Raw genomic sequence first — 15,938 nt, 5'->3', positions numbered from 1 at the left:
ACTGCAAGGAAAGGCAGTCATAGGTATTTTGGGGGGTGGGATGGGATAACATTATAGAATTTGAACATGCTGTAACACCTTGAAGTTTAGGGGCACATAAGGACTGCATAACACATTCATAACCAATACATAATCATTTACTAAATGCTTACTTCAGAACCTGCAAGTTTCTGTTAAAGTTATGTCACAGTATTTCATTATACTGCAGCTGTTTATAGGTAGCCTATTTCATAAATGCTTGTGTTGTGTACTGCTCATTAATGTGTTATGTGGTTTATGAATTAAGTTATTATGTAGCAGCTCTTCAACTAAAGTGATACAGAACATGTTGAAGTATATTAGTCATAAAAAGTGAGCAGATGTTATGTGGGATAATTGTTGTGTAATTAATTTCCAGAATGTCTTCACAAAAAACAAGAAACCATTTAGATAGTTTTCACTTGAAATTACAAGAAATTAACTACTCAACTCAAGCTAAAATAATTAAGAGCAACTTGAATGCAAGCTGATGCAGTTCATGATTTGAAAACATGCGCAGGTAAGGCGCAGAGTTAACACTGATGGAGACAAGTGTTGCCATGCGCAGCACAGTTAGCAGTGTTTAACTTTTTTGACCGACTGTGCCTTGAAGTTACTGAGATTAATCAAATAATTTTTAATAGTCACTGAGATTCCTTGATGTTCACCCAAATCCGTTCTCATTGTTTAACACGGACACCAATATTTCAGGTATAAAATGTTAGCTAACCTTCTGTTGGAGACTGTCCCCATCATCACATGAGTTTGAGGGACATTAGTCTGGAGAAATTACTCTGGAAAGCATAAAATGCCCAAAAAGTACAAAACTGTTGGGCTGTGCTAAAACAAGCACCGCGTAGGCTACAGCTTTACTAGCCAGCCAGAGGTTTGGTTACGCTAATTGACTCAAATAATTGTCATGCAGACCCATGGCTACTTACTAACACTACTACCGTACGTTCTAAACATGTTGTGTCCCTCTCCTTTCCTCAGAATAAAAATGTAGGCCTACAGAAGCCCAACTTCTCGGTAGCTCGAGACAAGACAGAGTTGTGACAATTTCAGTGCACGCGAAGCCTGGATCTAAACGGAACACGATTACAGGTGCACACTTTTTGTATGAGCCAAACTGATGGCAAAAGAAGCTCCGCTAGTAAAGACTAATTTAGTATTTTGTAAAAACAAAAAAGAGATACTGTATATCATAATAAATAAGAAAATACTGGCAGATCAATATAATGTCCTTGTAGATCTAATTACATTTAGAGGATTCTAAATTAATATATATAAGGGGCTTTTATACAGCTGGGAGAACCTATTCAAGTAAGTAAATACATTTCGAAAATGTGAGAAAAAAACGATGTATTATTAGCTAACTAGCTACAATGCAGGCTAACTCAAAGAGCTGCTAACGTAGCTACAGTAGCTAGCTACACTTAGTATTACTTTCTTAGCTACAGTATACACATCTCTCTGGCATATTACATAATTTATGCAGCAGCATACAATACATATTTGGACTCACCTTGTTGTGCTGTGCTCAATTGAAATTGAGTGGCAGTCCTTCGTGGGAAAATGTTGTCATCAAACTTTGTCAAAGTCTGGCATTCTCTGGATTTATGGTGCTTTCAATCACAATACATTTGAGATTTGTTGGAAAAGCATTCCAGGTGAAGCTGGTTGAGAGAATGCCAAGAGTGTGCAAAGCTGTCATCAAGGCAAAGGGTGGAAATTTGAAGAATCTCAAATATAAAATATATTTTGATTTGTTTAACACTTTTTTGGTTACTACATGATTCCATATGTGTGATTTCATAGTTTTGATGTCTTCACTATTATTCTACGATGTAGAAAATAGTACAAATAAAGAAAAACCCTTGAATGAGTAGGTGTGTCCAAACTTTTGACTGGTACTTTATATCACTTGTTGGCCTATCCCTCTGTACTGGTACAGATCTACTACTCTCCCCCTTGACCCATCTTCCTCTACTTTCTTCACTGCCTCAGCATATAACAACTTCTGCACTACTCTTACCCTGGAAACCTCAACCTGCCTCTCTCGCATGGGACATTTCTGATCCCCAGCCCCATGGGCACCCCTACAATTAGCACATACCACTACTTTCCCCAATGCTACACATTCCTTTTCTCATGCCCTTCTGCAGACTTCTCACACCTTGGAACCTCCCTCCTACACACTGCTGCCACATGCCCATAAGTTTGACACCTGTAACACCGTAATGTATTCGGCACATAAGCTCATACAGGATAACTTATATATCCTAACTTCACTTTGTCGGGCAAAGACTCAACTTCAAAACTCAAAAGAACAGACAATGACTCTTATGTTTCCCCACTCTCGCCACCCTGTTTGCGTCGTACCAAACGACGAGCATCACAAACACCGGGAATCTTCCCCTTCAGTTGGTCAACTTTCACATTTACATTTACTGCTACCCCAGTAATCACTCCTTTCAATGGCGCCCTTTTCTTGAGAGCAAAACAATTCACATTTCTTGCCCCCATTTGTTTAACCCCGAGCGCATTCTCCCTCTGGCCAGCAGAAACACAAACAATTATCACTAAACCACTTCTGGTTACCCTCACCGATTCCACTATACCCAACTCTTTTTTTCACCCACCCTGAAACCACAAATGGATCAGCCAAAAGGAAAGGGTCCACTTTTTCCAAAAACTTCACTCCTACTGTCACAGACTCATCTTTATCCTGACCCTCGGTGCAAGCCTCGGGCTCCGAGTACTTCACCTCACCTACCACCTCCGATACTTCACGCTCATTCACTTCCATTTCTCCTCCTGTCTTCAGATAACTCTGCTTACATTTTCTACCATTCTTCTTTAACAAACCTTCTCCCTTTTCCCCGCCATTTTTAACCGACTCAAGCTCACAATCTTCCTCCCTCTCTCTCTTAGACCTCCTCTGCTTCTCTTTTTACCTCCATTCCTCCTCCGTCTCCTTATGATAATACTGCACTTCTCCTGAAATACATCTTGCTCTTGCTTTCTCAAGGGACGCCATTTACGTGGCTCTCCAGTCGAATCTTTGTCTAAAGTTACTTCCACCGTACTCCTGATTCGCACCAGGGGACTCTGGCATCAACGCCTATCTCTCAATTTTCTTATCTTGTTCTTGGCTAACCTGTTCGAAAAGTTCAGCGCTCTCTCGCTCTCGCATCGCCACCATGAACGTACAGTACACACTCCGTCTTTTTTAATCCCCCACCGGCTGGCGTTCCCAACTAGCGTCAAATTCGTCATGGGAACCACTCTATATAATTGGTCATTGCACAGCGGTCGGCGCTGGTGATTTGCATAAACTTGGGAAATGCTGAACTTTTTCACGCCTCCCACGCCACGTTCGAGCCGCCCAACAGTCCCCCGCCCACTCTGCTTCCCACCGCTTTCCTTCCATTGAAAATGAATGGGAAGCGGTGTCGCTTTTGCCGCACCGCCAACAGATGGAGAGGCCAATTCGGAGCTTGTGCAGTATAGCTCCAAGGTGCTAGAGTTGAAAAGAAGCAAAGTCGTTTTGGACAAGGTTTGAGAGCTGTGTATGGACATCTCTGGAAGTTTCATGATCCTGTTTATATATACTGTGTTGCCCATTACAGAACAGTTTCAGGAATTTAAAATAAAATGCTGCATCATGGCCATATGTCTCTCTGCAGGGCTCCGGATCCTGAGAGAAGATTGTCAAGGTGACTGGGTCACTAATCCCGGAGCAGGTGTTATACAGGTTAAAGCAAGAGGCTTCTGGATGACATCATGGAGGACTTTTTATTTCAGGTCATTTGCACCTTTACAGTATTGGTTGACTTTCAGACATCTATGGAAAACAGCTCAGATAAGATAGTAGCCTACTTTATTAATCCCCAAAGGGGACATTTGTTTGCATCAGCTGATTCATACACCAATGAATACACAATTTGTGACATACCCTATAGCCCTTAAACTCAACGTGACCTCGAAGCCAGTTCCACTGCATATTTGAATTGTTCCTCTCTAATCAGGGACTGATTTTGATCTGGAACACCAGGTGTGGAATCAATTATCAGGTAGAACAGAAAACCAGCAGGCTCCGGACCTCGTAGGGTAAGAGTTGAGTACCCCTGCCCTATAGTGAAGCATTCTATAAGGTTTTGAACTGTGTAGTGCTCTGAAATTATATTTTCCCCAAACTGTTGAAAGAACCCTTGTTTACTGAGGCCATCCTCTCTGTCCTCAGAAATAATTTGCTGTCTTATCATCTTTTGCACTGTGTTATTGTTTTTAAAAGTAAAATATCAATCACCAATGAGTCTTGATTGTTATTGAAGTTTCATGTTCATACTGAAAAAGTTCTCCCAAGTTCCCACCTTTTCAGTCCATCTACCTTCAGCTCCCGAGGTATCTGTCTGAGGTATATATTTTTGCAAATACACTACATGGCCAAAAGTATGTGGATACCTGCTTGTCGAACATCTCATTCCAAAATCATGGGCATTAATATGGAGTTGGTCCTCCCTTTGCTGCTATAACAGCTTCCACTCTTCTGGGAAGGCATTCCACTAGATGTTGGAACATTGCTGTGGGGACTTGCTTCCATTCAGCCACAAGAGCATTAGTGAGGTCGGGCACTGATGTGGGCCGATTAGGCCTGGATCGCAGTCGGCGTTCCAATTCATCCCAAAGGTGTTCTATGGGGTTGAGGTCAGGGCTCTGTGCAGGCCAGTCAAGTTCTTCCACACCGATCTCGACAAACCATTTCTGTATGGACCTTGCTTTGTGCACGGGGTCATTGTCATGCTGAAACAGGAAAGGGCCTTCCCCAAACTGTTGCCACAAAGTTGGAACCACAGAATCATCTAGAATGTTATTGTATGCTGTAAGATTTCCCATTCTTTGGAACTAAGGGGCCTAGCCCGAACCATGAAAAACAGCCCCAGACCATTATTCCTCCTCCACCAAACTTTAAAGTTGGCACTATGCATTCGGGCAGGTAGCGTTCTCCTGGTATCCCCCAAACCCAGATTTGTCCGTCGGACTGACAGATGGTGAAGCGTGATTCATCACTCCAGAGAACGCATTTCCACTGTTCCAGAGTCCAATGGCGGCGAGCTTTACACCACTCCAGCCGATGCTTGGCATTGCGCAAGGTGATTTTAGGCTTGTGTGTGGCTGCTCGGCCATGGAAACCCATTTCATGAAGCTCCCAACAAACAGTTATTGTGCTGATGTTGCTTCCAGAGGCAGTTTGGAACTAAGTAGTAAGTGTTGCAACCGAGGACAGACAATTTTTATATGCTTCAGCACTCTGTGGTCCCATTCTGTGAGCTTGTGTGGCCTACCACTTCGCGGCTGAGCTGTTGTTGCTCCTAGACGTTTCGACTTCACAGCACTTACAGTTGACCGGGGCAGATCTAGCAGGGCAGAAATTTGACGAACTGACTTGTTGGAAAGGTGGCATCCTATAACGGGGCCACGTTGAAAGTCACTGCGCTATTCAGTACGGGCCATTCTACTGCCAATGTTTGTCTATGGAGATTGCATGGCTGTGTACTCGATTTTACACACATGTCAGCAATGGGTGTGGATGAATAGCCGAATCCACTAATTTGAAGGGGTGTCAACATACTTTCGGCATGTGGTGCATATTAGATCTTTTTGCATGCTTTTTGTTGCCCCTAAAATGTATGTTATGTTTATTTTCTTGGAGCTCATGTAGGTATTTATTTCTGCATCTTATTACTGTAGCTGTGGTAAATGAAATGAGTGAAAGTGAAAATGAAAATATCAATGACTCAGTGACTCCACCTGCCCTGTGGTGTGACAGCGGGACAAGGCTATCAGCCTGAAACCTATGCTTTTAATCATGCTGTGTGGATGAATGTTTGCTTCCCAGCAGGAATTACTCCAAAAGTAGCCTTTATTTTGAATGACGCTTTACTAATGTAAATGGTACTTAGCCTAACATCAAATATGTAATTAATTTACCATCCAGTACAGGAGTCCAAAATGTCACTTTTATTTACTTTCATGCACCTGGTTCCCAAAAAAGTGTCAGATTGACCGCTTTAGTGTTGTTTGGATCCCAGATTGCAAATTAAATTAGTATAATCTGATTATAATCCCCATTACAGGTAATCCGTTACTACCCAACCTGATCAGCTCCAGAGGACCCAAGTAAGGGCCTCCAGCCCTCTCGGAAGCGGAGAAGCTTGCCCACGTGCAGGCTCTCCATACCCAGGGTCTCGCTCATCATGCTGGGCTCAACTGTGTACAACAGGTCCCCGTCAATCTGCTCCCTCTCAAAGGCCTGGCAGTACTGGCCCAAATTGAGCAGTCGCAGGAAGGAGCACACCTGTGCCACACTCAAGTCCTGTAGATTAGAGGGCACCTCTGCTAAGGAGCAGAAGAGTGGGTGCCGTGAGCCGCCAGAGTAGGACTGGGAATTGTTCTCCAATGATGGAGGAAGGGGTGGAAGTTTGTGTCTAGCTATTTGTAAATCTTGTGGTTTAGGGGGTAGAGGTGGGGGTCTTGCTGCTTTTCTCTGTAAAGTAGGAGACTTGGTTGTCTCAAAGTCAAGGTGCTGGTAGAGGTTGATTTCATCACCCTGGTTCTTCAGGCTCATGTAGATTGGCTTCACCTCCATGTATTCGTGACCATTGTCAATCAACTCTTGCTTATTCAAAATGGTGATATCTGCAGAGGCAAACTAGGTTTTAGTTATTTTGAACATTTACATCTGTCAATTGCCAATTAGGATATTTATGTGCTGTAATATCACTAAAAAGACTAGTGAGGTCACAAACAATTTATGTTCTGATAGCACACTACAGGAGTCCCACAGGGATTTGTACTTGGTCCATTTTACATTTCTGATTTCTCAAATTCAAGGAGACAGACTCCTATGCAGCATCCTGCATCAATTCTTGCTTCATTGATACTGTATGTTGGCTATATGGCAAACTCAATTTCTCTAAAACGGAGTAAACCAGTTTAGTCCCTGCCTCTTCAACTGTGCCACGCTCACACCAAACCTGCATAGAAGTCTCCTCAAATTCAAATCAAATCAAATGTTATTTGTCACATACACGTGTTTAGCAGATGTTATAGCGGGTGTAGCGAAATGCTTGCGCTTCTAGCTCCGACAGTGCAGTAATATCTAACAATTTCACAACATATACCCAATACACACAAAAAAGTGTGCCATTCTTTTTGTAGGTCACTTGATGTCATCCTACGGTTGTTGAGTGACATTCGAATAGAGTAGAGAGTCGTTTTCGCCCTCTGCCGGTCTGTAGCTTTGTTGTCCCCAATGTCTGCTGCTTGACCTTGTTCTTATGAATCGCCGTCTTTGAAATTTTAAGGATGGAAGCAACCTGACGCTCACTGTGTCCCTCTGCCAGTAAAGCCAGAATTGAACCCTTCTTTTCCTCACTTAAAACTTTCCTTTTCAACTCTTTTGGCATGGTCAATAGTTATTTTTTGATTAATATTACTTTTGAGGTACTATTAGCACTGTTTTTGCCATCCAGCAGGTCCTATTGCAAGAGGATAGTGATGACCACAGCAGTGGTTTTTATACTTTTCCTCGTTAAATAAGATTTGGTTCAGGTGATCACCTAATCAGTACCTAATTCAGTAGAATGAGGTGTGCCTGTGTTGGAATTCAACAGACACTGGAATGGAATGGCTGTCATACATGTAGAGATGCTGATTTAAGAATAATTTGCAGTGGTCTCTCAATTTTTTCCACAGCTGTATATGGACAATATTATAGAATAGAATGCAGTATATACATATGGGATGAGTAGTGTAAGATATGTAAACATTATTAAAGTGACTAGTGTTCCATTTCTTAAAGTGGCCAGTGATTTCAATAGGCAGCAGCAGCCTCTAATGTGCTAGTGATGGCTATTTAACAGTCTGATGGCCTTGAGATAGAAGCTGTTTTTCATTCTCTCGGTCCCAGCTTTGATGCACCTGTACTGATCTCGCCTTCTGGATGATAGCAGGGTGAACAGGCAGTGGCTCGGGTGGTTGATGTCCTTGATGATCTTTTTGGCCTTCCTGTGACATCGGGTGCTGTATGTGTCTTGGAGGGCGGGTAGTTTGCCCCCGGTAATGCGTTCGGCAGACCGCACCACCCTCTGGAGAGCCCTGCGGTTGTGGGCGGTGCAGTTGCCGTACCAGGCGGTGATCCAGCCCGACAGGATGCTCTCAATTGTGCATCTGTAAACGTTTGTGAGGGTTTTTAGGTGATAAGCAACATTTCTTCAGCCTCCTGAGGTTGAAGAGGCTCTGTTGCGCCTTCTTCACCACACTGTCTGCGTGGGTGGACCATTTCAGTTTGTCGGTGATGTGTACGCCAAGGAACTTGAAGCTTTCCACCTTCTCCACTGCGGTCCCGTCGATGTGGATAGGGGGGTGCACCCTCTGCTGTTTCCTGAAGTCCACGATCATCTCCTTTGTTTTGTTGATGTTGAGTGAGAGGTTATTTTCCTGGCACCACACTCCCAGAGCCCTCACCTCCTCCCTGTAGGCGGTCTCGTCATTGTTGGTAATCAAGCCTACTACTGTTGTGTCGTCTGCAAACTTGATGATTGAGTTGGAGGCGTGCTTGGCCACGCAGTCATGGGTGAACAGGGAGTACAGGAGGGGGCTGAGCACGCACCCTTGTGTTGAGGATCAGTGAAGTGGAGATGTTGTTTCCTACCTTCACCACCTGGGGGCGGCCCGTCAGGAAGTCCAGGACCCAGTTGCACAGGGCGGGGTTCAGACCCAGGGTCTCGAGCTTAATGATGAGCTTGGAGGGTACTATGGTGTTGAATGCTGAGCTATAGTCAATGAACAGCATTCTTACATAGGTATTCCTCTTGTCCAGATGGGATAGGGCAGTGTGCAGTGTGATGGCAATTGCATCGTCTGTGGATCTATTGGGGCGGTAAGCAAATTGAAGTGGGTCTAGGGTGACAGGTAAGGTAGAGGTGATATGATCCTTGACTTGTCTCTCAAAGCACTTCATGATGACAGAGGTGAGTGCTACAGGGCGATAGTCATTTAGTTCAGTTACCTTTGCTTTCTTGGGTACAGGAACAATGGTGGCCATCTTGAAGCATGTGGGAACAGCAGACTGGGAAAGGGAGAGATTGAAAATGTCCATGAACACACCAGCCAGCTGGTCTGCGCATGCTCTGAGGACGCGGCTAGGGATGCCGTCTGGGCCGGCAGCCTTGCGGGGATTAACGTGCTTAAATGTCTTAATCACGTCGGCCATGGAGAAGGAGAGGCCACAGTCCTTGGTAGTGGGCCTCGTCAGTGGCACTGTGTTATCCTCAAAGCGGGCGAAGAAGGTGTTTAGCTTGTCTGGAAGCGAGACGTCGGTGTCGGCGACGTGGCTGGTTTTCTTTTTGTAGTCCGTGATTGTCTGTAGACCCTGCCACATACGTCTTGTGTCTGAGCCGTTGAATTGCGACTCCACTTTGTCTCTATACTGATGTTTTGCCAGTTTAATTGCCTTGCGGAGTGAGTAGCTACACTGTTTGTATTCTGCCATATTCCCAGTCACCTTGCCATGGTTGAATGCGGTGGTTCGCGCTTTCAGATTTGCGCGAATGCTGCCGTCTATCCACGGTTTCTGGTTAGGGTAGGTTTTAATAGTCACAGTGGGCACAACATCACCTATACACTTCCTGATAAACTCAGTCACCGTTTCAGTGAATATGTCTAAATTATTTTCGGAAGCTACCCGGAACATATCCCAGTCCGCGTGATCAAAACAATCTTGAAGCGTGGATTCCGATTGGTCAGACCAGCGTTGAATAGTCCTTAGCACGGGTACTTCCTGTTTGAGTTTCTACCTATAGGAAGGGAGAAGCAAAATGGAGTCGTGGTCAGATTTGCCAAAAGGAGGGCAGGGGAGAGCCTTATAACCATCCCGGAAGTTTGAATAGCAATGGTCGAGGATTTTAGCAGCGCGAGTACAACAGTCGATATGTTGATAGAACTTCGGCAGCCTAGTCCTCAAATTTGCTTTGTTAAAATCACCGGCTACAATAAATGCAGCCTCAGGATATGTGGTTTCCAGTTTGCATAAGGTCCAGTGAAGTTCTTTGAGGGCCGTCGTGGTATTGGCTTGAGGGGGGATATACATGGCCGTGACTATAACCGAAGAAAATTCTCTTGGGAGATAATACGGTCGGCATTTGATTGTGAGATATTCTAAGTCGGGTGAACAGAAGGACTCGAGTTCCTCTATGTTACTATAATTACACCACGAGTCGTTAATCATGAAACACACACATCCGCCCTTCTGCTTCCCGGAGAGATATTCATTCCTGTCTGCGCGATGAACTGAGAACCGAAACGATTTCGACAGAATATCCCAAGAGAGCCATGTTTCCGTGAAACAGAGTATGTTACAGGCCTTGATGTCTCTCTGGAAAGAAATCCTTGCCCTTAGTTCGTCGACTTTGTTAACCAAAGATTGAACATTAGCGAGTAGAATACTGGGTGGTGTGCGCGCCTCCTAAGTCGGACCAGCAGGCCGCTCCAAGTGCCTCTCCTCCGCCGGCGATGTTTTGGGTCAGCCGCTGGAATCAGTTCAGTTGCCCTGGGGAGAGCAAACAAAGGATCTGCTTCGGGAAAGTCGTATTCCTGGTCGTAATGCTGGTGAGTTACCGCCGCTCTGATATCCAATAGTTTTTCCCGGCTGTATGTAATGATGCAAAACACTTTCTGAGCTAATAATGTAAAAAATAAAACATAAAAAAACAAAATACTGCAAAGTTTCCTAAGAGCTAGTCGCGGTGCCAGTGTACATTATATGGGAAATCAGAACAAAATTAAAGAGGACCGAGTACAAATCCCTGTGGGACTCCTCTGGGTCTTCTGTAGTGTGGTGTAGTGATGCTATTGCTGATCCACACTTACTAATCTGTCACCCACCATACCGTTCATCATCACTCACCAAAGGGAGGTGTAATGTAACAATACTTTTTTCATGCAGAGGGCTGCTGTGTACCTTGAAAGATGAAAAGGTTTGTGTGGCCCAGCTCATCGATCTGCCCCCCCAATGTTGCACAGGCGTCCTCAAACTGGCCCTGATCGAGTCCCTCCAACCCCTCTGCCAGTGCAATACGCACCTCCTTCATATACATGGGCAGCACCAGAGGAGTGTGTCTGGAGAGGATTCCTGAATAACAACAACACATAATTAATAAGTTCTCGGATACCAAATCTGCATTCTCTTGAACTCCATGCTAAACAGAATAGATGTATAGGTTACATATTTTCAAATGCAAAGTTCTCACTATTTGTGGTAAAAGGCTACAGTGGGCAAAAAAAGTATTTAGCCAAGAATGGGGTAAAGAGAGGAGTAGCCTTTCTGAGAAGACTATTACAACCACCTGAAAATATCATGCATATACAGTGGGGAAAAAAAGTATTTAGTCAGCCACCAATTGTGCAAGTTCTCCCACTTAAAAAGATGAGAGAGGACTGTAATTTTCATCATAGGTACACGTCAACTATGACAGACAAAATGAGAAAAAAAAATCCAGAAAATCACATTGTAGGATTTTTAATGAATTTATTTGCAAATTATGGTGGAAAATAAGTATTTGGTCAATAACAAAAGTTTCTCAATACTTTGTTATATACCCTTTGTTGGCAATGACACAGGTCAAACGTTTTCTGTAAGTCTTCACAAGGTTTTCACACACTGTTGCTGGTATTTTGGCCCATTCCTCCATGCAGATCTCCTATTTTCACTCAAAATCTCACGATACATGGCCCCATTCATTCTTTCTTTTACACGGATCAGTCGTCCTAGTCCCTTTGCAGAAAAACAGCCCCAAAGCATGATGTTTCCACCCCCATGCTTCACAGTAGGTATGATGTTCTTTGGATGCAACTCAGCATTCTTTGTCCTCCAAACACGACGAGTTGAGTTTTTACCAAAAAGTTCTATTTTGGTTTCATCTGACCATATGACATTCTCCCAATCCTCTTCTGGATCATCCAAATGCACTCTAGCAAACTTCAGACGGGCCTGGACATGTACTGGCTTAAGCAGGGGGACACGTCTGGCACTGTAGGATTTGAGTCCCTGGCGGCGTAGTGTGTTACTGATGGTAGGCTTTGTTACTTTGGTCCCAGCTCTCTGCAGGTCATTCACTAGGTCCCCCCGTGTGGTTCTGGGATTTTTGCTCACCGTTCTTGTGATCATTTTGACCCCACGGGGTGACATCTTGCGTCGAGCCCCAGATCGAGGGAGATTATCAGTGGTCTTGTATATCTTCCATTTCCTAATAATTGCTCCCACAGTTGATTTCTTCAAACCAAGCTGCTTACCTATTGCAGATTCAGTCTTCCCAGCCTGGTGCAGGTCTACAATTTTGTTTCTGGTGTCCTTTGACAGCTCTTTGGTCTTGGCCATAGTGGAGTTTGGAGTGTGACTGTTTGAGGTTGTGGACAGGTGTCTTTTATACTGATAACAAGTTCAAACAGGTTCCATTAATACAGGTAACGAGTGGAGGACAGAGGAGCCTCTTAAAGAAGAAGTTACAGGTCTGTGAGAGCCAGAAATCTTGCTTGTTTGTAGGTGACCAAATACTTATTTTCCACCATTTGCAAATAAATTCATTAAAAATCCTACAATGTGATTTTCTGGAAAAAATCATCTCAATTTGTCTGTCATAGTTGACGTGTACCTATGATGAAAATTACAGGCCTCTCTCATCTTTTTAAGTGGGAGAACTTGCACAATTGGTGGCTGACTAAATACTTTTTTCCCCCACTGTATATGACAAACATATACATATTTGAGGTCACCATACAAATGACCTGCTGTAACATTCAGAACAGGTTTCAACTAATGATATATCAGATTTCTTTAAAAATAATGCAAGCCACGAATACCTTTGCTGCTGAAAGGAAAGCCCAGTAAGAGCTGCTCCTCATAGGTGCGTGTGATTGTCAGTGTGTCCAGCCTATGGCCTCCTGACATCCACGGCAGGACGAGTGGCGTTAGTGGTTGGATGATGACTGGCAGTGGGTTGGACTCCAAAATAGCCTGAAGACTGATTGGTGTTCCTATGAGTAAATGCCAAAAAGACCCAGTTTGGAATGGTGCCTAAGCTATCATCCTCAGAGTGGTCGGTAAGAGGTTGTAGATTCACCTCACTTAACTGTGCAACTCACCTTCTCGTCTATCATTTCTGATTATGTAGAACCCTATAGTGGAGATGGTGACAGGTATGGACAGGACCTTCCCATGTTTACTCTCAAACACTGCTCTCTGCTGGCAGAGCAGGGAGTGGACCAGGATGTTCTTTGGAACGTTGGGGTGGGAGGTGGTAAAAACATAAACATGAACTACATAAGAGCTGCACAACATTTCAAGTGGTATTAATACGTGACATGTTGAAAGCACCGAGCTGTCTGTTTAAACGACTAGCACACAGCTCAGACACCCATGCATACCCCACAAGACATGCCACCAGAGGTCTCTTCACAGTCCCCAAGTCCAGAACAGACTACGGGAGGCGCACAGTACTACACAGAGTCATGACTACATGGAACTCTATTCCACATCAGTTAACTGATGAAAGCAGTAGAATCAGATTTTAAAAAACAGATAAAAATAAACCTTATGGAACAGCAGGGACTGTGAAGCAACACAAACATAGGCACAGACACATGCATACACACACATGATAACATACGCACTATACACACACGTACACATGGATGTTGTGTTGTAGATATGTGGTAGTGGAGTATGGGCCTGAGAGGACACACTTAGTGTGTTGTGAATTATGTAATGAATGTATTGTAATGTTTTTAAATGTTATAACTGCCTTAATTTTGCCGGACCCCAGGAAGAGTAGCTGCTGCCTTGGCAGCAGCTAATGGGGATCCATAATAAATACAAATACAAATACAAAATATGTGACTGAGTGAGTGGAGAGATTCTTTCATATACTCTTATAAGAAAAGGCATTGCAAATCAGAACACTTGAAAAAGACTGATTCGGTCGATAAAAGACAGGTCTTTGCAAAGTTTACAAACCTACAGTACAGTATTACAATACAGTCCATTTTTAGAAAGATCAAGTAATTAGAGACATTAATTATTTGAACCCCGAACCACTGTGCTAAAATAGCTTCAGGCAGTTGATAATATCACTAAGTATCAAAGGAAATAAATCACACTCACTGTGCTTGAGCTGATACTGTCCAGTTCCTGTTGTCCAAGAAAGCCCTCCGTTACATTGATGATCTTAGGAAAGGAGTCCTTGAATTTTTCAGCAAACTCTCCAAGATTGTATTCTTGATGTCCCCAGTGTAGTTTGCTAGCGTCCATGACCATTTTTGCATTTACTGGACGAAAACAAATTGGAGGAAGTGGAATGTTCAGGAAGGTTAACAAATGATTAAGCGACAACAGCTTTCCCAGCCCCATTTCCTTGTAACCTTTGAAACGTTAAATGCCTGTGTAGCCCTGCACTGTAGATAAACAACACACTCACCAATGCTTTGTCACTCTGTAATGGTATCTACAAGGCACACAGTGCCTTCAGAAAGTATTCATACCCCTTGACTTATTCCACATTTTGTTGTGTTACAGCCTGAATTCAAAATTAATTAAATATATTTATTTTCTCACCCATCTACACACAATTCCCCATAATGAAAAAGTAAAAACATGTTTTTAGAAAAGTTTGCAAAAATAATATATATACAGTGGGGGAAAAAAGTATTTAGTCAGCCACCAATTGTGCAAGTTCTCCCACTTACAAAGATGAGAGAGGCCTGTAATTTTCATCATAGGTACACGTCAACTATGACAGACAAGTTGAGAATTTTTTGTCCAGAAAATCACATTGTAGGATTTTTTATGAATTTATTTGCAAATTATGGTGGAAAATAAGTATTTGGTCACCTACAAACAAGCAAGATTTATGGCTCTCACAGACCTGTAACTTCTTCTTTAAGAGGCTCCTCTGTCCTCCACTCGTTACCTGTATTAATGGCACCTGTTTGAACTTGTTATCAGTATAAAAGACACCTGTCCACAACCTCAAACAGTCACACTCCAAACTCCACTATGGCCAAGACCAAAGAGCTGTCAAAGGACACCAGAAACAAAATTGTAGACCTGCACCAGGCTGGGAAGACTGAATCTGCATTAGGTAAGCAGCTTGGTTTGAAGAAATCAACTGTGGGAGCAATTATTAGGAAATGGAAGACATACAAGACCACTGATAATCTCCCTCGATCTGGGGCTCCACGCAAGATCTCACCCCGTGGGGTCAAAATGATCACAAGAACGGTGAGCAAAAATCCCAGAACCACACGGGGGACCTAGTGAATGACCTGCAGAGAGCTGGGACCAAAGTAACAAAGCCTACCATCAGTAACACACTACGCCGCCAGGGACTCAAATCCTACAGTGCCAGACGTGTCCCCCTGCTTAAGCCAGTACATGTCCAGGCCCGTCTGAAGTTTGCTAGAGTGCATTTGGATGATCCAGAAGAGGATTGGGAGAATGTCATATGGTCAGATGAAACCAAAATAGAACTTTTTGGTAAAAACTCAACTCGTCGTGTTTGGAGGACAAAGAATGCTGAGTTGCATCCAAAGAACACCATACCTACTGTGAAGCATGGGGGTGGAAACATCATGCTTTGGGGCTGTTTTTCTGCAAAGGGACCAGGACGACTGATCCGTGTAAAGGAAAGAATGAATGGGGCCATGTATCGTGAGATTTTGAGTGAAAACCTCCTTCCATTAGCAAGGGCATTGAAGATGAAACGTGGCTGGGAACAGTGTGTGAAAACCTTGTGAAGACTTAAAGAAAACGTTTGACCTTTTCAGCATGACAATGATCCCAAACACACCGCCCGGGCAAC

General features: G+C 43.6%; 1 protein-coding gene across 1 annotated transcript; it reads right to left on the bottom strand.

Annotated features, from left to right (window-relative positions):
• Positions 1–5,926: 5,926 nt before the first annotated feature.
• Positions 5,927–14,483, bottom strand: LOC121531424. Its single transcript, XM_041836666.1, has 5 exons — positions 14,243–14,483; positions 13,225–13,354; positions 12,943–13,116; positions 11,045–11,215; positions 5,927–6,720 (listed from the first exon to the last, which is right to left on the bottom strand). Exons 1-5 carry the CDS (start codon positions 14,393–14,395, stop codon positions 6,170–6,172), a joined length of 1,179 nt encoding a protein of 392 aa, XP_041692600.1. The 5' UTR covers positions 14,396–14,483; the 3' UTR covers positions 5,927–6,169.
• Positions 14,484–15,938: the final 1,455 nt, after the last annotated feature.

The sequence above is a fragment of the Coregonus clupeaformis genome, chromosome 19 (genome assembly GCF_020615455.1).
Source record: "Coregonus clupeaformis isolate EN_2021a chromosome 19, ASM2061545v1, whole genome shotgun sequence".
Classification (NCBI taxonomy): Eukaryota; Metazoa; Chordata; class Actinopteri; order Salmoniformes; family Salmonidae; genus Coregonus; species Coregonus clupeaformis.
Note: the sequence above shows the minus strand (reverse complement) of the source record. Positions and strands in the feature narration are given on the sequence as shown.

Bases quoted from the DNA above. Each gene is read 5' to 3' on its own strand.
- LOC121531424 (XM_041836666.1), bottom strand. From the start codon at position 14,395: ATGGTCATGGACGCTAGCAAACTACACTGGGGACATCAAGAATACAAT. The intron at 13,355-14,242 runs GTGAGTGTGATT...AACGTTCCAAAG, and splicing joins ACAGTATCAGCTCAAGCACA to AACATCCTGGTCCACTCCCT. The intron at 11,216-12,942 runs GTATTCGTGGCT...GTTGTTATTCAG, and splicing joins CTTTCCTTTCAGCAGCAAAG to GAATCCTCTCCAGACACACT.